At 42.9% G+C, this 25,802-nt stretch overlaps 1 protein-coding gene across 1 annotated transcript in view; it reads right to left on the bottom strand.

Moving 5' to 3' along the window:
• THSD7B (thrombospondin type 1 domain containing 7B) overlaps positions 1 to 25,802 on the bottom strand; it is a 567,237-nt gene that overhangs the window by 329,250 nt on the left and 212,185 nt on the right. The window contains exons 5-6 of the mRNA XM_070731424.1: positions 10,793 to 10,948; positions 8,189 to 8,386 (exon numbers count right to left, since the gene is read on the bottom strand). Of these exons, the coding sequence (XP_070587525.1) occupies positions 8,189 to 8,386; positions 10,793 to 10,948 (354 nt within the window). The remainder of the gene's footprint in view (positions 1 to 8,188; positions 8,387 to 10,792; positions 10,949 to 25,802) is intronic.

Genomic DNA, 25,802 nt, shown 5'->3' with positions numbered 1-25,802 from the left:
GCCAGGGTCACTTAATATTATTACGATGCTGTTGGCAGCCTTACGAGAAGACGTGAGATCCTGCAACAGGGTTGTTATCTGTGATTGGCAGATGCAGGTCACTTGCAATTTGACCCATTTCTAATATCCTAATATAGTTTCAGTCAGGAATACCACAGCCAATTAAAAACAGAGAAGGGCGCCAGTTTTTGATGCTACTGCTAGGAGGATTTAGGAAGTGGACTAGAAATGGAGAGACTTAAACTAAGAATCAATTTCAGGCTTAACCACTTAACCATGTCAGGCTCAGCCAAAGATGCTGAGTCTTAATGTCAGAATCTGAGGTCATGGCTATTTGCATAAGAAGGAATTTATCACTCTATCTCTCCTCTAGCAGTTAAAAGCTACCAGCTGTTTTTAAAAGTACAGTACACATAACAGGATCAAAAATAAGTCTGACTTTTTTTTTTATTAAAAAAGGAGAGATGGATGACATTACAATTGTACACAGTACAATGCAATTACATCAAGCTGACAATACCTGTCAAGCTTGTTCAGAGTGTATGGGGGGTTATTAAAAAAAAGAAATCCCATCAACTGACATAAACTAAAGACAATGAAGTTATATGGCATACAATTCCCATTCATTAATGATGCTCATTGTGTGAGTTTGGCTAATCTTTTAACCTAGCGTAACTTACAAAGTAATATGTTTTACATTAGGAAAGTAAAAATGAAACAGGCTAATATAATACTGCCTATCTAGGTCCTTGAGTTGAGCATTCACAAGTTTCAAGATTTCCGCAAAAAATATTTTTATAAGAACCAAGGGAAAAAAGCCAAGCTATAAAATCCATTCAACACTGGTATTAGTGTCAATAACTCCAATAGGTCCATTTGCTACAAATGACTGATAATAAAAGAAATGTAGGAAAGGTTTTATAGATATAGATTTTAGTATCATTTTTATTATCCAAACAAGATTACTATAAATATTCCTGAAAAATATTGGACATCCAAGATACGGGTTGTAAAAGAGGAAGGAACAGAAAATAATGTATATTTATTAGGTAAAATATAGGCTATTTTGTAAATTATGAAAGGGGTTCAAAACAACTCAATTGATTAATAATAAGTTTTCCTTCCAAAAGACCAGTGCATATATGAAATCCATTTTCTGTACTTTTGTTTCCAGGATCATTCAATCCATGCTAAGATCCAATTTAGGAATTAATTTTGGTTTTTATGTTAAAATTTTATCCTGAGCCCAAAAGAATAATGTTTTACATTTTTTTTTCTTGTTACATATTTGTAACTTTATTTTAGGACTGCCCTGATTGTTTATTATTTTTATTCTTGGGGGGGGGTTTGGACATACTTTCTACATACATACATAAGTGTAGATCACATTCACTGCATATGTATCTTGATACATACCAGCAAAATTTCCTCAGTGCAACTTTTATCATTCCCAAGGAACATCCAACTGCACAGAAATCAAATCTCCCCCCTATTATAAATACCAACATCCAGTTTTTAGATTTTTGGGGTTTTTTTGCAGCAACAAAGCTTTGTTGGAACACATGGAGAAGTCCACAGCAATCCTATTATCCTAGCAGAATAAACTCCTTACATATTCTGATTTAAATGCCTGGCACTGTAAAGTCAATGAAGCTCTGATTAATACAGCACTGTTGAAAACAGAGAAAAGTAGAAATAGAAGAGAATGCTTCAAAGTTCATATACTAATTTTGCCAGTCTGATAATCAGTCTCACTTGTTTCTTGGAAATATTTACACCAAGATACTGCAAATTTCTGATTTAGCTAGGATAAGATTAGTATCATTCATGTAGTATTCATTTGATTAAAAGCAGGAGAATAGGCTCTTCAGAAAACAATCTTGTGATCTGACAATAATCACTCTATCAAAAACAATTAAGCTCTGGGATAGGTTCAGACTGTACCAAGGAAATAGCACTGGTGGTCTTTACTCACCGGTGCCTTTTGCTGGAGGCCCGGGGAGACAGGGGCACATGGCGGCCGCCATCTTGGATTTGGCCGAGATCTCGCGAGACTTCGCGAGATCTCGGCCGATGATCTGGCCAGGGTGGCCTGATCTATGATGTTTCCGGGTGGGGCCTGCCTGCCCTATAAAGGGGCGTGCAGGCCCGAGGCTCTTCCTGTTCGCCCGGACTCGTCGCTTTGTGCAGACACCCACCCGCCCTCCCTATCTTACAGTGAGCTATTATGGGTCGCCTTATGGGGCCGAATAGGAATTTTTGGAGGTCTGGCCCCTTTGCCGTGACCGTTTTTTCGCCTATTCCTCACTGGGGTGACGGACATAGCGGTTAGGGGTGCTTGCCCCCTTTTTAGGTTGATTGGCTTACCTTTGGTCATTTGGGTAGGCAGGTTAGGGGCGGAAAACTGGGTGGTGGTTTAGCAACTGCATGTTCTCCGTTGGGCATCTTTGGGGATGATTGACAGGTTCTCTCCAAGCTTGTGATTTTGGCGACCTGAGCAGCTGGGGGGAACCTGTCTTTGGGTCCCGCCCATTTAATTCCCCTTTTAGGGGTTAGCCAGCGGGACCTCTCACATGCAAGTGCATGGCATGGTCTCAGGTGAGGGAGGGGTCCCTCACCTAGATTAGCATGGAGCTACGCCCATATGTTGCCCCGGAAGTTTATTATACGTCATTTTCCGCCCCGGAAGCAATTGTTTGACCCTGCAGGTCCAAGTTAGGGTCATTAGCTAATTATGTGATTATGCTAATTTGCTTAAATAAATTATGCAAATTTATTTTAATAAAAATGACCCAGTTTTAAATCCAGCTCATTGTGTCCGTGTCGTTACTCCGCCTCTCCTGCAAACAGTTGCTGCAACACGTTAGTAAACTTCACATGAAAATGTGCCTCATTCATTATTAAAGCACTGGAAGCTAAACATCCTCTGAGTCCGAAACGCTGCAATGTAAATATCATGTTACTTAGCACAATGTTTTCATTTACATATCATAAGAAGCTGGCAACATGAATCACATTCCTTATGTTTTTCAAAAAAAAATGTAATGAGATTGCAAGAAGAAACAGGGAGGGAAGGAAGCATGGGGAGAGCGAGAGAGAGAGAGCGCATGTAAACATTTTAAGTATGATGCTTACCAAAGGCAAAAGAGGGAAATAAACAAACTGTTTATTTAAAAGATTTTTACTCTCCTAGAGGCAGCACTAGAAAATTAGTAGTGTAGATTTCAATGGATAAAAAAATTAGTGACATGTTCACATTCACTTATTTCCACTTCCTCTCAGATTAAAGCAGGGCTGTCAAAGTCAAGGCCCGTGGGCCGGATTCAGATGGTGGGGTGCTTGGTTCTGGCCCTCGGGGCTACCCTAGAAACAGCAAGGACAGGTCCACAGTACCTTCTGCCAGTGAAAATGGGCGCCTGAGCTCAGTTTTTGGCTATGACAGCCTCCTGGCACCCTCTGTCAGCAAAACAGGTGGGTGGAAACTAAACAAGGAGAGAAGTAACTTAGACCTAAGCAGAAATTTCCTGACAGTTAGAACAATTAATCCGTGGAACAGCTTGCCTCCAGAAGTTGTGAGTGCTCCAACACTGGAAGTTTTTAAGAAGATGTTGGATAACCATTTGTCTGAAGTAGTGTAAGTTTTCCTGCCTGAGCAGGGGGTTGGACTAGAAGGCCTCCAAGGTCCCTTCCAACTCTGTTGTTATTATTATTGTTGTTGTTATTATTAGCTGTATCCAAGTTCATTTATCCATGCTGTATGATAAAAGTATTATTATTATTATCCTTATCTCCATTACTACCCCCTCTTATTGGTATTATGATTACTAATATTCTGTTTCCTTGCATGCACCCTAAGAGCTTCTACACCAGAGACAAATTACGTCTCTAATCACATTTAGCCAAATAAAGTATTCTATTCTATTCTATTCTATTCTATTCCATTCCATTCTGTGTTGCACCTCATGATTCTTAATAAATGTATTTTTTCTTTTATGTACACTGAGAGCATATGCACCAATGACAAATTCCTTGTGTGTCCCATCACACTTCACAAATAAAGAATTTGATTCTATTCTTTTCTGTTCTCTGTTCCATTCCTGTTATACAATGTAGTTTGCAAAGAGCACTAAAACCACTTTCCCAGTTCAGATTATGTGACAAACTATTCAGCAATGAGTCATAAAACCTTGAGGTAAATCTTGTATCTGCATGCATTGGCTACAGTTAGAAATGAATGCAAATGTTGATGTACCTTTTTGAGGAAGGTTATACATTCTTGAAAAGAAATCACACCGCTGTCACAAAAATATTTTTCTCTTGATGCTCTATTATAAATATAACTGACAAAGCAGAGAGATAATTCTGTTTACATTCAGAGGATTGTCACTCTCATACTTCTAATGAAGAGACATGCAAACTAGGCATCCCAAAGGAGGATGACAATGCAGCGGAGACTGGTGGTCAGACCATTAACTCTGGCAGATGAAGTCTCCACCAAAAAAGGAGAGATTGTGAGGTTGTCCACTTGCACTTTTGACAGCTGCACCTTCTGAGTAGCCTTCAGAAACTGAGTTATGGTGTTGTTATTTTGTGGTCAACTTGTGAGATTAATGACTGGGAATTAAGGGATTTCAATCACAATTATAATATAGTGTACATCAACATGAAGTTCGCTGAAAATTAGAAAGGACTAAACATTACAATTAAATGGGAAAACACTGGAATTTGATTTACTAATTAATACAAAATAGTTGTTATCTCTAGTCATCCTTAACTGAGTTTTGCTGACCAAGACTAAACAACCAGGCTTTAAGGATCTTTTTATAAATAACAGATGAGATATGGAAGAAGAAATAATTTGTTGTATTTAAAGCTCATAAATTACTCAAATTGTTTATCCTTGCTTTGATGGAGGGATGCATTTTTATTTATTCTTTTTACTCTTCTTTTTTTCTAGTTTATATTACTTTTTATATTTTTAATTGTAAAATTATTATTTAAAAAAGAATTGTCACTCTCAGATTTATGGGTCTTATAGTGTTCAGTGAGACAATGTCAACATTATTTTTACTAGACTCTTTAGTAAGAGATGGAACATGTCTTACTAAAACCTGCTAAATCTGAAACTCTGTTAGTGGGGAAGTACTTGGGCAACACCAGAGATAATATATTTGACCTTTTTTGGGGGGGTGGGAGGAGTATTTATACCTCCCTATAGTGTATTCTTCCTAAAACTCCAAACAACAAAATGAGCACAAATGAACAGCGAAAACTATAAAATGAAATTGTGAGAAAGGTGGAATTTTGTAAAACTAAAAAGTTCTTCACATCACTCCTATTTGCACTTTTCAAAGAAGGTACCAACAGAATGAAATGGTTTTTCAGACAGTTTGAAGTGTTTTTCTCACAGCTCATATTTAGACTATGGAATTTCCTGCCAGTAGCTGTCAATAGCTATTGCGATGGAGGCAGAATGAAAACACGAACACAAGAGCTGGAAGAAACGGGTCACTTTATTTTTTAAACATATTAAATAGCTGATTATAAACTAATAATCAGGAAATGCAGAGGCCAATCATAAAACGGGGTGGAAATTCCTGATATTAACATTCCTGGGCAACTATGGGCGTAGCTCCTTGCCGATCAAGGTGAGGGGTCAAACCCATCACCATGTTCTAGGCCACACCCACAAGGCATGTAGGAAGGGTTCACCGTCCCATCCCCATCTGAGGAAAGGGTCAGGTAAGTCCCAAGGGCATCCCCCCTCCAAATGCTCAGGCAGGTCGCCGCCTGGAGTTCCTGGTGAAGGGCCACCCATCATCTTCCAAAAGATGCCCTAAAGGAGAATGCACAGTTGCTACTGCTACCTCTTTCCGCCCCTTACCTGCCAAACCCCAGTGACCAAAAGGATAAGCTAATTGTAATCAGATTGAAACTAAAGCGTGTCGCATCCCCTAACCAATCTCCAACCTACCCTACTTCAACCTACCCTACTTCACACTCTCCAGTGTGAAGTAGGGTAGGCCGCAATAAATGTTGAGACCGTAAAAAATTCCTACTTGGCCCCTGAGAAGGCGAACCATGAGAAGCACACTGCGAAATTGAGGAGGGCGGACGGGTGTTCACTCTTCAAATGAAAGCTGGGGCGAAAAAGAGGCCTCCCCTGCGCAGCCCTATTTATAGGGCTCACAGAGCATGCCCCTAGCTGTCAAAAGTAGTTTCGTCCGGTTGCCTAGGCAACCAGCTGAAGCATGGCAGCGTTACTGGATTGCCCCTTATCGGGCGATGAGCACACCCCCGGTTGTCAAAACAGCTTTGTCTGGTTGCCTAGCAACCAGCCGAAGCCCCGGAAAAAGTGGCTGTGTTGCCTACTGTCAGGCAAGCAGCCCCGCCCCTGTTCTGTCGGGCTCTCTGGTAGAATCCTCCCAAAAATTCACAGGTACAAATTTCAGACACACACACGTTTGAAAATTCAAAACAATGTTCTTTATAATGAAAATTCACTTAAACCAAGCCCTCTTTTGGTATAGCAAAGAGCACTAGTCTCCAAACAAACTGGTAATTTATACAAGTCCCTTATCAGTCCTGTGATACTTAGCTTGCAGCTGTGAGGCAATTCACAGTCCTTCTTTCACAAAGTGAAACACACTTTGCTCTGGTTTAGTTTCAAAGCGGGGAAAAATCAGCACACAAAAAGTCAAAGTCAGTAACACAGTCATGAAACACAACAATCAGATAATCCTCCACAATGGCCAAACCCACAGGCTGCTATTTATAGCAGCCTCACTAATTACCACAGCCCCACCCAACCACAGGTGGGCTCATTTTCTTTGATAATAATCTCTCAGTTGTTGTTGCCTAGGCATCGCTCTCCGCATGCGTGGCTGTATCATTAACTCTTGTTCTGAATCCAAGGAGGAGCTAGATAATTGATCTCCTTCTGAGCTGTCTGCCACACTCTCCTCCTCTCTGTCACTCATGTCTTCTTGGTCAGAGGAGCCTTCATCTTCAGATTCCACCGGGGGCAAACCAGGCCTGCAGCATGTGGATGTCTCCCCCACATCCACAGTCCTTGGGGCAGGAGCTGGGCCAGAGCTAACCACAACAGCCCCCTGGCCCAGCTGAAGTCTTGGCTGGTTGCCGGGGCGATGGGGAGATTGCACACTATCTCACACGATCTCCCCATACCGTCTACAAGCCGGCAGCTGCGTTTTTTCCTCTCTGCCCCCTCGCAATTCCAGATTAATCGGCTGGCTGTTCATTTAATACCAAAAGCTCTTTCCTACCTTCTAAATTACTCACAGGGGAAGGGATGGCGGAAGACAGCTCATATTCTCCTGTCTAAGTTCAACATCTTCCCCAATGCCACTCCATTTGCTAAAATGTGGTGCAATAAACTGGACTATGGTAGCCTACAATATAGTCCAGCAAGTTTTAGGCTTTTATGTTGTACGCCATAAGACTGGCCACAATAAACTGGAGCCACAAATTGATATTATTTGCTTTTCTTTCCCAATCCAATGAAGCCCAGGTGCCTTGGCATTGTATTGCAATGCATTCAGTAACAGTAACTTTCTTTCCTCGGTATTGTGCTACCTTATGTGTCTTTGTTTACACAAATACAATCAAGGATTTTATCTCCAGCATGCTTTTTTCCCCACTGCACAAATTCTACTGTACTTGCAACCCAGTAGCATCCAATCTCCCCCAAAACCTCCTGCCTTAGGCCAATATAACTATCATTTACACATGTGGAGCTAAATCCTTGCGGCAACCTACTGAAAACTAGGCCTTTAGCCCTGAAATTTTCACTGTGGGGATCTCTCTTTTTCTTATACTGAGGCAATTAAGGTTTTGTGGAAGTCCACAAAGAAGGTAGACTGATGTGCTAGAAAGAACTGATTAAATTATTAAGCAACCTGCTTGCACAAGACAAAGTGTAGTGCAATATAAAGCCACAAATTTTAGTAAAATCCACATTCGAGCTTAAGATGTATATCATGCATTCTTTCTAGAAGATACATAGTATAAAACATATTGAATATTAATGAAGTATTGATGATGTTAACCCTGATGGTGTAACCTAGTATGGAAATTAAAAGTCTTCAAGGAAGCAACCAGGTTTAGAGAACATCAAGGACCACACAGTTTAGCATATATTTAAATGAAACATCTTTGAGCTACATACCATTGTTGTTCTTGCATTGGGCATACAGCACACGGTTTCCTTGTCCACATATTCCATTATAAGGGTAACAGTTTCCTTCTGAAATGCTCCAGTCATAACATATTGGATTGTCACACGGAATAGCCTCCATCAAATGTGGGCAGTTTTCAGAATTACCAATGGAATCAACCACAATGTATCTGTGCCTCATTTTGAAACCTAAGGAGGGGGAGGGAGGCAAATAGCTAAAACCAGAGGGACAAAACAATACTGAATATTTTCCAACTATCAATCCATCTTGAACATGAACAAATACAATAGAGTTAGAAACACATTTTCTCACAGTTCTAGCTCATTGTCTTTGGCTAGACAGCTCTGCTAACTTTTAAGCTGCCGTGCATATTTACAATGAAATGACAAGAAGGTGCTGTTAAAAATCTCTCAGGTTACATCGCACATCCTAAAGAAGATAAAATCATGCTTGTGCACTTTAAAAAAGAAGACAGATTATGTATTTTTCTCACTTCCTGATTCTCCTTTGCTATTTCTGATGTAAGAATTAACACATGCCACATTTGTATTGAGAGAATGTGGGAAGAAGGATAGACTCGCTGGCGAACATGACTGCTTCTCCATTATGTCTACATATTTTCATTGTTATGAAAAAGGCTATTTAACTTTCTCAATAACAAACTATACATAATATAGCTCTTTTCATATAACATTCAACTCCTGGGGAAATGTATGGCTGAACAATCTTACTCCCACTTATAATTTTACTGGTTTCTAGGTCTACTTTATGCAAGTGTATACCATTGGAGGAATTAGAGTACAGGCATAATCACTCCCATTTGATGCTTAAAGAAATATTTTTTTTAAAAAAAATCCACATTAGTTAAATAAGGAGTGGAGAGGGGCGGCATCCAAATCCAATTAATAAATAACATAAATAAATGAATGAATAAATGGAAAGGAATTTTATATGCATGAATCCTTCAATAATCATGTGCAAATCAGAATTTGACATAAAGCACATTACCAAACTAGATAACATCATCAGTGCTAGAAGATAGTGGAGTTCTCCTCTAGCACTGATAATGTTACCAAGCTGGGTAATGAAACATCTGTAAGAAAAACTACCAAGATCAGAGAGCACCAACGACCCCACAGTTGAACTCTGAAGAACAAATATTCTCTTCTGTCACTACATTAGTTTTAATGAGAAACTCATTCTCATAGAGCCAGGGTGGCTCAGTGGTTAGAGTGAAGCACTGCCGGCTATTTCAGCTAAAAGTTAGCTGTAGTTCAGCAGTTTAAATATCACCACCGGCTCAAGGTTGACTCAGCCTTCCATCCTTCCAAGGTGGGTAAAATGGGGACCCAGATTGTTGGGGGCAATATGCTGATTCTGTAAACTGCTTAGAGAGGGCTGTAAAAGCACTATGAAGTAGTATATAAGCCTAAATGCTATTGCTATTGCTATATGCTTTCTGGATTCATTTCATGACTTTGGGGTCACCATGTTCTAGTGAACCTCTGAGGCAGTGGTGTTTAAAGAAAAAAGTCAAAGAGGTAAGATTCAGGGGAACATAGTAATATGAACTAATTACCACCCCTTTTGTATTGCATCAAAATTTCATGCCTTCAAAAGGAATGGGGCTTGCCATCTGATGTCATATCCACCCTATTGTCCACTTTGAGTACACACATTTAATACATGTATGAGTAGGTGTTAGTACAGGAGTACGTGTGTGTTAGGGTTTGCCATTGTAAACTGCATATTATAAACTGTACCAAACTTGTACTGTCACTTTAAATATTACAGTTGCTACTGTAAAACTGTACTGTCACTTAAAGGGTTAATGTGCACTCAAAGAGTTAACATTTAATTGCAGAGTAAATGTTCAAGGCTATGTGGCCACTGAAGCTATAAAAGCTCATGATGGTGCCCCATCACTTCCTCGTTACTTTATATTTGCCTGAGACGGGGGAGTCGTGTCCAAGCTCTCTGCTTGTATATGCTTCGTGCTTTATCTGTATTGTATAAGCTCCATGCTTTATCTATATATTTTAGCTTTGTGCTTGTTATCTATATTCTGTATTGTTCTGTATTTGCTACGTGCATATTCTGGATTGTTTATATTTTGTTTATATGTAAATAATACTTATTTAACTAAGTCTGTGTCTTGGCTTTATCACACATCCACGCTGTATTAAAATTCTCTGCTCGGTATTGTCAAAGGTTTCATAGCATAGCTAACCGAGACAAGCCAACAGTAGGCATTGCACACAAAATCCTAATTTTTAAATAGCAGAGCTATACAGAGAGTAGAGGGGACTGGATAGTTAGTGAGTGCAGTCTTGGACTGCTTTCTTATGAAACAAAAAATAGGGTAGGTTAAACACCCAAATAGGCTAAATTTAATCATTGATTAGAATTCTGATTTGCAAAATAACTATGGTTTGCTAAAAACTAGAACACACGGTAAAGAAGCACACTTTATAAAGGGAATAAAAAGTCAAACGTATCAGGGTAAACTAAAAGGAAATATTATCCAGTATATCTGCAGAACATCAGGTTGAAGAAATACCCTACATTATGTTGAAACTTATATTCAAATTCACCTTTTCTTCCTTGAATTTCTTGGCAGACTTCATGAACGCAAGGGCCCCATGCTGACCAGGAAGAAACCACACAATCAGGAGGACATGGAATGCTACACAGTTGAGAAGAAGGAGGAACAGGAGAAAGGCAAAGTTTCTTTTCCGCAGGTCTAGTCACTTAAGAGGGGGAAAAAACATAAAAGGAAAAAGAAATTGTGTAGTTTATTGCTTTAAATCACTGGGTGTTTCTGAATTCAAATGCATTACTATGGGCAGATTCTCAGCACAGCAACCAAAGGTACATCTGAGTTCAAGCTAAAAATAGTGCAACAATCAGAAGAAATGAAACTTCTTACATTATATTTCAGTTATCTGCTTTAATTAATTGGTTGGGTTTTTTGGGTTTTAAATATTCTGACCAAAATCACAGTACCTATTGTTATGAAGAAATTGTTTTATTAGATCTACAGTTCAGGATACCATTCATCACAATTCTTTCCCATGAACCTGCCTGTAATCTTGACCTCTTGTCTCATTGTTTTCCTTTTTGATAAATTGCTGCCTTGATTATGAATGTTGCTGCTCCATCTCTGCCAGCTTTCGACATGGGGCTCTCTTATTTCCTCAAAAGATACCACTGATCATTAACTAGAACAGTGATGGCAAACCTATGGCACATGTGTCACCCGTGGCACACGATCCATATCAGAGGGCATGCAAGGTGTTGCCCTATGTCCACTAGCTGATTTTCAGCCTTGGGGAAGGCCATTTTGCCCTCCCTGAAACCCCTGAGTGCAAAAAAACAGTCCAGCAGGCAAACCAGAAGTTCATAAAAATGGACTTACAGTCTGCCCACTGTCCTGTTTTTCACACTCCAGGGCTTCAGGAGGCTTCCCTGAACCCTCTGGAGTGTTAAAAACAGCACAATGGACAAACTGGAAGTTCATTTTTCAGAATTTCCAATTTGCCCATTTAATAATAATAATAATAATAATTTATTAGATTTGTATGCCGTCCCTCTCTGAAGACTCGGGGCGGCTCACAACAACGTTAAAAACAATATTATAATGGCACAAATCTAATATTAAAAAACTAAAAACCCTATCATAATTAAAAACGAAACAGCACATACATACCAAACATAAATTATAATAAGCCTGGGGGAAAGATGTCTCAAATCCCCCATGCCTGGCGGTATAGGTGGGTCTTAAGTAGTTTACGGAAGACAAGGAGGGTGGGAGCAGTTCTAATCTCTGGGGGGAGTTGATTCCAGAGGGCTGGGGCCACCACAGAGAAGACTCTTCCCCTGGGGCCCGCCAGACGACATTGTTTAGTCGACGGGATCTGGAGAAGGCCCACTCTGTGGGACCTTATCGGCCGCTGGGATTCGTGCGGTAGCAGGCCGTTCCGGAGGTACTCTGGTCCAATGCCATGTAGGGCTTTAAAGGTCATGACCAACACTTTGAATTGTGACCGGAAACTGATCAGCAGCCAATGCAGGCCACGGAGTGTTGTAGATACGTGGGCAAATCTGGGAAGCCCCACGATGGCTCTCGCGGCCGCGTTTTGTATGATCTGGAGTTTCCGAACACTTTTCAAAGGTAGCCCCATATAGAGAGCGTTGCAGTAATCGAACCTCGAGGTGATGAGGGCATGAGTGATTGTGAGCAATGACTCCCTGTCCAAATAGGTCCACAACTGGTGCACCAGGCAAACCTGGGCAAACCCAAGCCCAAGCTTCACTGAGGCCTGTGTGCATGTGTGGTAGCAGGGTTGTGCACGCATGCACAGGGGCAGCACAGGGGATATGAATGCATGAGGGGAGGGAATGGATGTGCCTTTTTGGCACAAGAACCAAAAAAATGGTTCACCATCACTGGACTAGAATATCTGTAGGATTCTTCCTTGCTAACATCCTCTACATCTCTATCCAAGCATTCCGATGCAGTAATCCCCTTTAGTCAGTAAGCATGTCACTGCATCACATCTAAAATAATCATATCTCCTTTCTGAGTTGCCTCATGGTCTACTGCACTGCCACATCCTGATGCTAGGATACAAATGAATGACTAACCAGAATTTTAGGGGAGGTGGGAATCTTTGTTTTATGAACAAGAAGGAAAATAGGGATCAGGGGTTCAAGGCAATAGTTGAAGAACAGTTATAAACAACAAATAACTAAAGGGTATTTTACCATTAAGTCAAGCTACTCTTGAGTATCCATGGTAGTGCAAAGAATATACATTCTCTTTGTATATTTTTAAATCAGGTTTGACTTATCCTAATGGAAAAGATAAATGCTCTATTTTTTATTCTATCCTGCTTTCAAACCACATATACGATGTATATCTTTATGCAGAGAAGCATGAAATGCAGAAAGGTGCAGAAATAGGTATTTTAAAGTTTCACAGCCAATTGCTGTGAATCTGTTTCACAATTAGATAACGTTTAATTCAAAATTAACAGACAGTGGTACTTGGATACAAAGATTAATTTTATTATCACTTATTTCCAAAACAACATTGCCTCTGACATATTCATTTAGGGATTGTAGAAGCTGGCAGGAATCCAATTGACTTTACAATTAACTTTACTTCGCTTTCTGAATACTCTAGTCATTTTCCTATAGGTTCAAAAAAACAATAACCATATAGCAGAAAAGTGTAAGATAAATATTATCTTGCTTGCTAGCCATCAAACTATTTCCTTTCAACAAGTTTCATGCATTTCTTAATATGCCCTTCAGCATTGCTCTTTGTAAAACAATTTATCATTCTGTTAATTTACTGGCAAAGAAGCGAATCAGTCTCACTGCATTTTTTTCATCACAAACAGATTCAGTTTCAGCAACATAAAAACAATGTTAGCCATGTTGCTAAGTGTTCTCGCTTGTTTAGATATAGTTTTGTAATGCCCATTGGCAACAATCTATTTACTCTAGAATACACCAACAATAAATATAGTAAGTCGCATTAATTCTAAGATTAAGAAAACTAGGTAATTTCCCCCCCAAATGGAATAGTTGTAGAAATCAGAAAAATAGACCGCATCAGGCTGCAGTAATGACTCTGCAACTTTAATGCAACAAAAAAGAATCATCTTAGTGGTAGATAGATATCAAGCAATATTAGCAATTAGCCAGAAACAGAAGTTATAAGAGTACAAAGTTGCAAAATAATTATCAACTCCAGCTGCATAGCATGAAACACAAATTATTTAAAATAGGTTAACCTTAGTTAATGTAAAAATATATATAAATAACAGTAAGGAAAATCCTATTACAGTATACAGTGAACCCTCGAGTTTCGCGTCCTCAAGTATCGCGAAAGGGCTATTTCGCGAGTTTTCAACCCGGAAGTAAACTCCACCATCTGCGCATGCGTGCCCTTCCACGCATGCGTAGATGGTGGAGTTTCCCCGCCGGGCAGAGGCTTCCCTGGGTCTTCCCCCTCTTTCTCTATGTTGCTTCTTCCTCTCTCACACTCTCTTCCTCCCTCTCTCATCTCTTTCTTTCCTTCTCTCTCTTTCTCTATCTCTCCCCCTCTTGCTCTCGAGCGGCCGCCTAGCAGCTGATCTGCTCAGCAGCGCAGCAGCAGCGAGGAGCCGAAGATCTTCGGCTCCTCGCTGGTGCTGCGCTGCCGAGCAGATCAGCTGCTAGGCGGACGAAGGAACCTTCCCTGGGTCTTCCCCGCCGGGATCTTCGGTTCCTCGCTGCAGCCGCGCGCCCCTCGCCTTCGCCTCACCTGGCGGGCGAAGGAGGGCGCAGCTCCGGCCGCTCGCCTCGGAGCCGGTCTGCCTCACTGCCTCCAGTCCGCGGCAATTCCCCTCAGCACGCTGCCGGATCCAGCGGGGGAGGGGGGGAAGCGAAGGCGCGGCGATGGGCAAGGGCTGCCAGTGAGCCTTCTCCGTCCCTTTCCTGCTGCACCGGTCTGGGGCCAAGTGGGCGGGGGGGCGGTCGGGACCTCGCCTGTCTCCGCCGCCCGCATCGCCCCTCCGGCGGGCCGGCCTCCCCCGCCCGCCTCTGCTGCAGCCGCCACCGCCTCCCCGACTGGCACAAAAGGGCCCCGCCCGCCCCGCCCCGAAGCTTACCTTGCGGCGGGATTCCCTCCCCCCGCAGCCAAAACTAAAAGCCTGTCTCTTTTTTTTCTTGCGGCGAGCCCAAGCCGTTTCTCTCTCGACCGCAGCCGAGCTTCCCTCGGCCCCCTTTGGCCACGTCGCCTCCTCCCCGCCTGCCTTTCCTCGCCAAGCGCACGAAAAAAAAGAGAGAAGGCTTCTACCAGAAGCCGGGTGATGGCGGAGGAGCTCCGAAAGCTGGCTAGCGGCTTTTCCCCCGCAAGAGATCCTTCATGCCCCTGCCCGCCGTCCCCGGCTTCTGGTAGAAGCCTTCTCTCTTTTTTTTCGTGCGCTTGGCGAGGAAAGGCAGGCGGGGAGGAGGCGACGGGGCCAAAGGGGGCCGAGGGAAGCTCGGCTGCGGTCGAGAGAGGAACGACTTGGGCTCGCCGCAAGAAAAAAAGAGACAGGCTTTGAGTTTTGGCTGCGGGGGGAGGGAGTTAGGAAAGTCCTACTTCTCTCCCCGCAGCCAAAACTAAAAGCCTGTCTCTTTTTTTTCTTGCGGCGAGCCCAAGCCGTTCCTCTCTCGACCGCAGCCGAGCTTCCCTCGGCCCCCTTTGGCCCCGTCGCCTCCTCCCCGCCTGCCTTTCCTCGCCAAGCGCACGAAAAAAAAGAGAGAAGGCTTCTACCAGAAGCCGGGGACGGCAGGCAGGGGCATGAAGGATCTCTTGCGGGGAAAAAGCCGCTAGCCAGCTTTCGGAGCTCCTCCGCCATCACCCGGCTTCTGGTAGAAGCCTTCTCTCTTTTTTTCGTGCGCTTGGCGAGGAAAGGCAGGCGGGGAGGAGGCGACGGGGCCAAAGGGGGCCGAGGGAATCCCGCCGCAAGGTAAGCTTCGGGGCGGGGCGGGCGGGGCCCTTTTGTGCCAGTCGGGGAGGCGGTGGCGGCTGCAGCAGAGGCGGGCGGGGGAGGCCGGCCCGCCGGGGGGGCGATGCTGGCGGCGGAGACAGGCGAGGTCCCGGCCGCCCCCCGCCCGCTTGACCCCGGGGGGCTGAAGGGAGCCGGGCGGGGGAGGGCGGGGGCTACTCGGTTCTTCCTCAGCCGGGGGTAGCCGGAGCGCCGGCCAGGCGGGGGCGGGCGAGGCGTGGCGGGGGCTGCGGGGCGCGCCGGGCTCCAAGTTGCCGCGCTGCCTTTGTAAACCTGCCCGAACGAGGGAGGCGAGGGAGCCCCTTTGTTGGCCGGCGGCCTGGCCGGCCCTTGGCGCGCGGTGCCCGCGGGGACTGCTGCGGCGGGGACTGCCCACTGCCTTCGCCCAGACCAGAGAGGCGTCGCTCGGCTGGGCTGGTGGATCCGCGGAGGCGTCGCCGAGGCCGGGCTGAGCGGCGCTGTGTTGGGAGCCCGTGCCGTGGGAGCGGGCAGCTCGGCCTCGCTGCGGCGGCGGCTTTGCGGGTCCTCGCTGGCGGCCTTTTCCCTCCTCCCGCCGGGCGGAGGAGGCTGCGGGGCTTTCTAAAGGGAGGAAGAACTTGCTATCGAGCCTGCTAATGAAATCCAACCGGCGGAGGGTCTGAAATTCCATCCGAGGGGAAATGGGGGAAAAAATCCCAGCCGGGAGCGTGGCGCCAGGCATTGTTCTCCGGACCCCGCCCGCAGCCTGGAGAGGGAAAGGGCCGCCGTGGGTTGGATTTCATTAGCAGGCTTGGGAAGCGGAGCTGGCAACGGTGGGTGAAGGGCGGGCGGCGGTGGAAGTAAAAACACCATCTGCGCACGCGCGGATGGTGTTTTTACTTCCGCACCGCTACTTCGCGAAAAATCGATCATCGCTTGGGGTCCTGGAACGGAACCCTCGCGATGATCGAGGGTTCACTGTAATTCTCTTTTCCCCCTTAAAGGCCACTGAAGACTTCATAATGATAACTACAGTCAGTTGTTTTGGATTGTTATCACTAACTTCAGATCATATAGAGGGAAAGTGAATTTGATGTGCTCATAACCCTGTAAAAATCCTTCATAAATGGGAAAATGCAAGAGACACATTTATTCCCTAAGCTTAACTAAGATATGGTCCTGTTTAATGTTTCCAAATGTTTCCAGCTCAAGGAATCTGGTGCTCGTAGCTATTATTTGTGAAACTAAGCCATCCCTAAAAGTTTAATACACAAAATAACCTTGTATGTTCCACCTGAGTAATAGCAACACAATAGCTTTCTTTGCCAGATATTGTTTTTAATACTATTTCTAAACCATTTGTATCAAAATCACATTTAAGTAAGATATAATAATTTCATATCCTAAGACATATGGTGCAGAACTGGGTGCCTATCAAAACAAAATCAAGCACACTTTCAAAGACTTCTTCTGGCAAAGACCCCCTCTATTTACATCATAACAGTAATTAAACTCTTCAACAACTGACGCAGGTCAAGTTTTCCAATGGAATCTGACGGACTACCAAAAATGTGTCTTGAAGAACAGATTGGCATTCTTAAACTGACCATTACAGGTGTGGGGAACTATGGTCCTTTTATTACTTGTGGACTTCAAATCCAAGAATTCCTGAGCCATCCATGATGACTCAGTAATTCTGGGAGTTGAAGTCCAGAAGCCATAAAAGGGCCCGTAATTACCCACCTCTCATATAAAATGTACAAAATCATTGAACCACAGGTGGGATTCAACCTATTCTCTTCTCTGAACAGTTAGTAAATTGCTTATGCAGTTTGGAGAACCAGTTAAAAATAAAGTGCAGAAGAGTGGTTTTATTTTTTCTTCTTTCAGTTAATAGCTCCACTTAACAGTTGAAGCTAGAATGCAGCCGATATATGCTGAATCAAGTCATTAAACAACAGAAACTGAAAGGATTAGGGAAGGGAAACCCATCAATCACCCATCTGGGGATGGGATTAACCTCTTCCCTTCAGGAAGAAGGACAAGATTACAAACATTTTCATTATAAAGAGTATTAAGTAACACTTATGTGATATTCCCTGGAGTTTCCCAAGACCTTTTATAGCTGCTGCAGTATTGGTACTTCTTGTTTCTCCTTGGGGGAAAAGATATAGGAGCGGACAATTATGTAGCTTGATCATATAGGCCACATATTTAATCCATGCGTGGTCTAGCCAGCTGTATTGCCTCTGCTTTGAAGCACCCAATTTAGAACATAGAGAACATAGAATGATAGAGTTGGAATGGTTAATGGCTTTTGGCAGTACATCCAAGTTTTCAATTAGGCTGAGCAGCTACTCTTAGTTCCTCTCTCAGCTGCTGTGTTTGCTTTGGGGTTGACTTTAAAAAAAAAAAAGTTTTCTGCATTGTTTAGTGGTTCCTGGCACTGTTCTTTTAGGGTGTACTTCCCTCATTCTTTTTAAAAGCCTCTAGTGATGGAACACCCACAATTTGAATCCCACCACTGCATTGAAACTGCTTGACTCAGATAGACTTCAGGCCAAGGCAATATTCAAAGAGCCTTGTACACTAATGCTCAAATCAACCCTGAGTCACTTGCATACATAATGAGGTGGAAATGCCCATTAAGATTAAAAAGTCTTGAATTGTCCCCATTCGAGTCTGATTCTGAGTCAGACTCATTGTCGGGGTTTTTTTTTAATTCAACAAGACTTTTTAATCTTAATGGGCATTTCAACTTCATGATATATATAAGTGACTCAGTGCCACTTTCCGATAAAATATGTTTGTGAAGCACCAGAAATAGAAGACATGGATGTCCTATTCAGCTACTATGTGCCCAGTAAGAGTTCAGAATTTACAAACATTATTTGACAGAACTACAAAAAGGGACCATAATAAAATACAGTACAAACATATTTTTTGCAAGGTAACAACGTAGTCCAGGTATTTATCTTTACAGATTCAATTTAGTTTAAACAGTATTAATAATTATCAGTCAAGACAACAGTACTCAAATAATATAATGTGCTACTTTTATTTTATATTAATATTATAAAATAATATAAAAAGGAATAAATATATGTTTTAAAAATCTACAGTATGCTTGGTACAAAGGATACAATGGTACAAAAGTAAATTGGATTAAATTGGCACAAAGTAAATTTAGTATTAAAAATTCCTACATATTATATTGATCTTAACTGTAATCCTGGGTGCTTAGAACAACAGATATTTACACTCCCTAATACTGATAAAAAGAAAAACAAACACAAAAACAAATGATATCTTTGATTTTTTCTCTCTCTCTCTCCCACTACCCTTTCAATCTCTTAGAAAGAATATTGCAGCTTCTTATGGTTATTTAACTATATATTCTCTACAGATTGGAAAATATCAGCAGGCTGAATTGAGAGCTCTCCCAAATACAACAACAAAAAACACCTTAGAATGGCTTTAAAAAAATGAAAATATCAAGACAGATTGTCTTTCAGAAGAACTATTGGAACTGACTTCTCTTTAGTCAATATTAAAGTCTCAGGAATCATGATACCCACAGGAGAAAAGTCAATACATGCCTGATGTGTGCTAAAATCTTTTGAACTTATTTGTTACTTCACTTTAAGGCAAGTAAAATATGAAAGCACTGTACAGTCTGTTAAGTGATTCTATAAGTATGTATTATATTGTAGGTTCACATCTCATTATTTCTCTATATATGAAATATTTATTATATTTAAAATGTAAGTATGCCAGTTTATCAGTAATTGATGAATCACATTGCTATATAGTTTTAAACTATTATAGTTACTATATTATTATACAATTACAACATATAACAATGGTCCTAAAATTATAAGAACCAAAGAGTAAACCACCTGCATATTATTTTTAATTGGAATAATTAATCCAGTGTCAATTTACTGGACAATTTTGAGTTTGCTGATCTATGTAGAGGTAAACATTGTGGCCCAAAAATATATATTTATTTTTTCTGAAAAGCATAAATCTTTTCTAAAATAGATATGAGTCGGGTATCTTAGGCTTTAGCTGTTAACTTATAAAAATACCAAAGACAACAATCCATTAACTTTAACTTTTAACAGGAAAAATAACTCTTTTAAGTGGAGACTGAAAGAGATGCTGCAAAAGGAAATGGTAGTGAAGAATTGTAAAAAGTAGTAAAAAGGGTTTGTTTGTTTTTAAAGAATAATCTTAATAAAGGTACAAGACTAAAAACAGTATGGGATGAAAGCAAAGCTTTTGTAAGAGGGTATTTTTATACAACAAAATAGTGAATTTAAGAAGAAAAGGAAATAGAAAGTGCAAGTGATTTTGGATGAGATTAAAAAAAATCACCAACGAGCACAATTATTACCCATCAAATTAAGCTTCTAGAGAGCCATTTATATTAACTGTGAGAGATGGAAATAAAGATAAAACCATGCAAACCAAAGTTGTTTTGAATTTTCATATACACCAGGAAATGATTGGCATATAAATTGAGAAAAAAGAAAGAAAAAGTAGTAATACAAAAACTGGAAGAAGAATATTCTGAAAAGCCGATAATGCAAACATGTTAAACATTTTTATTCATTATTATTCTACTTTATATAAAGGTCAAGAGCAAATAAGACAGAATTTCAAGTACAATTATATATCAACAATGAACCACTAATTTAAATTTGCTTGGAATAGCCTCAGTCATGGTTGACTAATCTATTACGTTACTTAAATTAATGTGTAAAAGGGACTCAGCAACAGAGAAGTGACACAGTACCAGGAAATAGTAAAACTTCAACAAGATCTATCTGACTCAATACTGTCCTAAAAACAGTAGTTCTAGCCATGCAATATCCTCTATTTCTAAACTGACTGGGAAATATTAGTCGTACATAATAGCTAGTGGTGTGCATAATTGACATTTACCATGAGGAAAGAGTCAAGAATAACCAACCTATTATGGCCTTTTTAAGACTTGCTATACAGTGATCCCCCGAGTTTCGCGATCTCGATCATTGCGAAACGCTATATCGCGATTTTTCCACCCGATGACGTCACTCCCTTCCTTTCTCATCTTTCTTTCTCTATCTCTTTCTCTATCTTGCTTCTTCCTCTCTCACACTCTCTTCCTCCCTCTCTCATCTCTTTCTTTCCTTCTCTCTCTTTCTCTATCTCTCCCCCTCTTGCTCTCGAGCGGCAAGCGAGCAGCCGGGCAGGCGGGGCGAACGGGCAAGCGGCAAGCGATCTTGGGGTTTCCCCTTTGCCTAGGCGGCGGGAAGACCCAGGGAAGGTTCCTTCGGCCGCCCAACAGCTGATCTGCTCCGCAGCGCGGCAGCAGCGAGGAGCCGAAGATGGGGTTTCCCCGTTGCCTGGGCAACGGGGAAACCCCATCTTCGGCTCCTCGCTGCTGCCGCGCTGCGGAGCAGATCAGCTGTTGGGCGGCCGAAGGAACCTTCCCTGGGTCTTCCCCGGGTCTTCCCCGCCGCCCACACGCAAACTCTACCATCTGCGCATGTGCGGCCATGGAAAAAGGGGCGCGCATGCGCAGATGGTGTTTTTACTTCCGCACCACTACATCCCGAAAAATCGATTATCGCGAGGGGTCTTGGAACGGAACCCTCGCGATAATCGGGGGATCACTGTATTATCTTTAAGGCATACTGTGTAGGCTGCTGCCATTGTGTGAAGATTTAAATGCTATTGCTAGATATTTCTACCTTCAGTTTCACAGCAGCAATTATCCAGGTGGTAAGCTATTCCAAAGCTCACTGTCTTGCTATTAAGCAATCAACACAGTATTTTGGGCCATCCTATTAAGCAATCAACACAGTATTTTGGGCCATCCCACCATGATGAATATAGCAGATTTATAACATACAAAAGATAGGAGCAAGGCAAGATATTCAGGGCATCTAATCATTCAGTAAAGAAGCTCTAATGTAGGAATTTATTAATATGATTTAAGAAGAGTCTTTGCAATGATCCACATAAATTCATGCATTTACAATCACAAACAAAAAGACTTTATTAAGGTCTATTGTGTAGCAGTTATCAAAAAGCAAATATTTTATTTGCTCCGAAAACATTGCTATATACTCTAGTAATATATACCGTGTTTCCCCGATAGTAAGACCCCCCCCGATTGTAAGACATATGGGGGGTCTCAGGGGGGTCAGCTAATATAAGCCATACCCCGAAAGTAAGACATATGTCTTACTTTCGGGGAAACACGGTACTACGTAAAAGCGAGGGAGCTGTGCGCGGTGGCGCGCTGCGCCCAGAGCTTGGGCCACCCGGCGGGCGAGGCAGCGGCCCTGGCCGAAGTGGCGCAGCTCTGGCTGCGGCACGAGCGGGAGCTCCGACTGCGCTTCCTGTGCAAGCCCAATGCCGACAAAGAGACGTCCAAAGGCGGACCCTTGAAGCTCAGCGACATCGGCCGGTAAGCTTCGGAGATGCTGGGTGGGCGGGCGAGGCGCCGGAGCTGCGCCCTCCTTCGCCCGGCTCCTTTCCGGCAGCTCCCCACGCGCCCTTCGCCTCGAGCTCCCTCCGGAGCCTGCCGCCGCCGCCACGCTTCCTCCGCCGGCCGAGGAGTCCTCCTTATCCGCACCAGGTTTGGAGTAAGGCTTGAAGCTGGACTTGTCCTCGGCGGGCGAGGCAGCGGCCCTGGCCAAAGCGGCGCGGCTCTGGCTGCGGCACGAGCGGGAGCTCCGACTGCGCTTCCTGCGCAAGCCCAACGCCGACAAAGAGACGTCCAAAGGTGGACCCTTGAAGCTCAGCGACATCGGCGCCGAGGACAAGTCCAGCTTCAAGCCTTACTCCAAACCCGGCGCGGATAAGGAGGACTCCTCGGCCGGCGGAGGAAGCGCAGCGGCGGCGGCAGGCTCTGGAGGGAGCTCGGGCGGTGGCCGCTCCGCCGCTTCGACCAGGGCCGCCGCCTCACCCGCCGGGTGGCCCAAGCTCTGGGCGCAGCACGCCACTGCCAGCTTGGGCCACCCGGCGGGCGAGGCGGCGGCCCTGGCCGAAGCGGTGGAGCGGCCACCGCCCGAGCTCCCTCCGGAGCCTGCCGCCGCCGCGCTTCCTCCACCGAAAGGCGCCCGCCAGAGGCCGGTAAACTTTGGAGACGCTGGGTGGGCGGGCGAGGTGAGCGGCCGGAGCTGCGCCCTCCTTCGCCCGCCTCCTTTCCGGCAGCTCCGGACGGGGCGGGCAGGCGGGGATGCGGATGTGTCTCCGTGTGTTTGTGTGTGGGGGGGGAGGGTGCTACTACTTTTTACCGGACACGGGTGTTGCGGGTTTGGGTAGGTCGGTTGGCCGGGTGTGTCTTATTTTTTCCAATATAAGACATACCCCGAAAGTAAGACATAGGTGGCTTTTGGGGGTAAAAAGAAAGTAAGACACTGCCTTACTATCGGGGAAACACGGTAGCAGGCTTCACAGAAATATTATTAGGATAGTATATACATGTATGGATGGATATATAATTGGGTATGTTCACTACCTTAAGTTACTTGAATATTGATAGTGGCAGGATGAATTGCTGTTGCTTCTTTCCCTTTTGTGTACTGCCTCTTTCTCTCCCTTGGGGATAAAGTAGGGCTAGAAGGCATTACTTTGGAGGTATTTAATGCCTCATTGCCTTACTCTACCCTCCCCCCCAAGAGAAAGAGGCAATATGCAAAAGGGAAAGAAGCAACAGTAATTCCACCTGTTAGCACAACTAAGCTAGCAACAACAAAGCTAATTGCAGGAGGGAAAAAAACGTGTGGGCCTATGACGCAGCAATGAGCAAACTGAGCATCATTATATAAGATCAACTATGTCTTCAATGGGGATTTTAATACTCTGATGAAGTTAGTAGAGGACTAACGAAAGCTAAGTAATTTTAGTAGTTTTAAATAAATTTTAAACATCCCGGAGATCACGATGGTTATTGCTTCTTCATTTATAAAATAAACCTGGAACTCACATTTTTAGGACAATTCTTAGTATGTATGTATGTATGTATGTATGTATGTATGTATGTATGTATGTATGCATGCATGCATGCAGGGGTGGGCTATTGCCTGGATTGGGGGGTGGGCACACAGTGTGCTAGTAAAAATGGAGCTCCATCCCAGAGCACCCAATTTGCACTGAAAGATGTTGAAAGAAAATGCAGGCTGTCCTGCATAAGCCACGCCCACAGTGTGGTAGTAAAAATTTTGGTAGCCTTTCACTGTATGTATGTAATGTAATCACCATTCCACAAAATGGCTTCTACTGGTTCACAAAAAAACAATTAGTGCCACTAAAAACTTTCCATAACACAGTCTAATTTAAACTGTAAATAAAAAAAAACACAAAACCCTTACAGATGAAAAACAAATTAATGGGAGAAACCAACCAGCATCTCTTAATATCTCAGACATATCAACTATTTTATGAAACAAAACAGGGTGAAATGCTCCTGGTTCACTCATGCCTATCAGTCGTTGGAGAGCCAGTTGTGAAGGAAGTGCAAGCTTCACCCACCTGCCCGGACATTGCAATTTGGTGGTTCTTTTACCCTCTGTACATGCACAGAATGCTTTGTAGATGGTCAGAGAGTAAAAGAACCCAAATGGGGCATTTGGGTGCATGGGTGGAGCCTCATGCTGCCTTTGTGACAGGCTCTCTGATGACTGACAGGCACGAGCGAACCGGGAGCATTTCACCTCTGAACAAAACTATTTCAAATGGCATTGCCACTAAGGACTATGCTAATCATTGATTGGTAACAGAGATTATACCACTTCTTCCCCTGTTGAGTGAACAGGGGAAGTTCCATTTCCAGGATGAAAAGCCTTAAGAATCAAGCCACATCAGACTTAAGACTAAAACTAGTATTTTGAAAGACCTCCATTTGTAACCAGTGCTAAGCTCTCAAAACCAATGTGATAAAGGTTCTTGACCACTAACATTCAGGCTACAGTATTCTATATCAATGTAGTTTACCCCACAAAAAAATATTTTATTTTTTTATAAAATTTTATTATTTTCAAAGACAAAACAAGACATACATACATAAAAATAAAACAACAAAACATGTAACACAAAAGGAGGAGCTTCAATCGCTCTGCTCTTGATCGAAGTCTCTGGTAAAAACCTATTTGTTAATTAGATCATATCAAAGGAAAAAATCACATATTTCATGTTACTGTTATATATGCCCCAAAGGTTTTTTAAAGGCAGTCGCCTAAAATGCATTGCTGCAGGCTGAGTATGAAAAAGCCACAAGTCACATTTAATATCTGTTCCTTCCACTTTCAGTATTAAGGGGGAGAAAATTGATCTCAAATTAAATTTAGCTCTTTTCATGCATTTACATCTTTGAATTTTCAGACTTCCCTGGAAAGTAGGCTACCTGCATATTTACAATTATAAAACCTAAATAATACATCTATACCTTCTTTACTGAGAGCATACAGTATGTAGCAATGACAAATTCCTTGTGTGTCCAATCACACTTGGCCAATAAAGAATTATATTCTCTTCTGTTCTGTTCTACTCTACAAGAGTCAGCTGTTAGCCATTAATTATGCCATTACTTTATGATGTAGGAGTAGGCGTTGCAGAACATGGGGAAGGAGTTAAAAGAAGGGACCAGTCTAGAATCTCTACAAATCCACAAGTGGACTAAGTTATTTATTTATGATTTGATTTGATTTGATTTGATTTGCATGCCGCCCCTCTCCGTAGACTCGGGGTGGCTAACAACAATAATAAAACAACATATAACAAATCTAATATTTAAAATAAGTAAAAACCCTTATTAAAAACCAAACATGCACACAAATATACCATACATAAATTGTATAGGCCTGGGGGGAAGAAATATCTCAATTCCCCCATGCCTGATGACAGAGGTGTGTTTTAAGGAGCTTATGAAAGTCAAGGAGGGTGGGGGCAATTCTGATCTCTAGGGGGAGCTGGTTCCAAAGGGTCAGGGCCGCCACAGAGAAGGGTCTTCCCTGGGTCCCACCAAATGACATTGTTTGGTTGACGGGACCCGGAGAAGGCGACTCTCTGGGACCTAACCAGTCGCTGGAATTTGTGCGGC

The sequence above is a fragment of the Erythrolamprus reginae genome, chromosome 1 (genome assembly GCF_031021105.1).
Source record: "Erythrolamprus reginae isolate rEryReg1 chromosome 1, rEryReg1.hap1, whole genome shotgun sequence".
NCBI classification, from domain to species: Eukaryota; Metazoa; Chordata; class Lepidosauria; order Squamata; family Dipsadidae; genus Erythrolamprus; species Erythrolamprus reginae.
The sequence above is the reverse complement of the archived record's forward strand: the minus strand, read 5'-3'. Positions and strand labels throughout refer to the sequence as shown.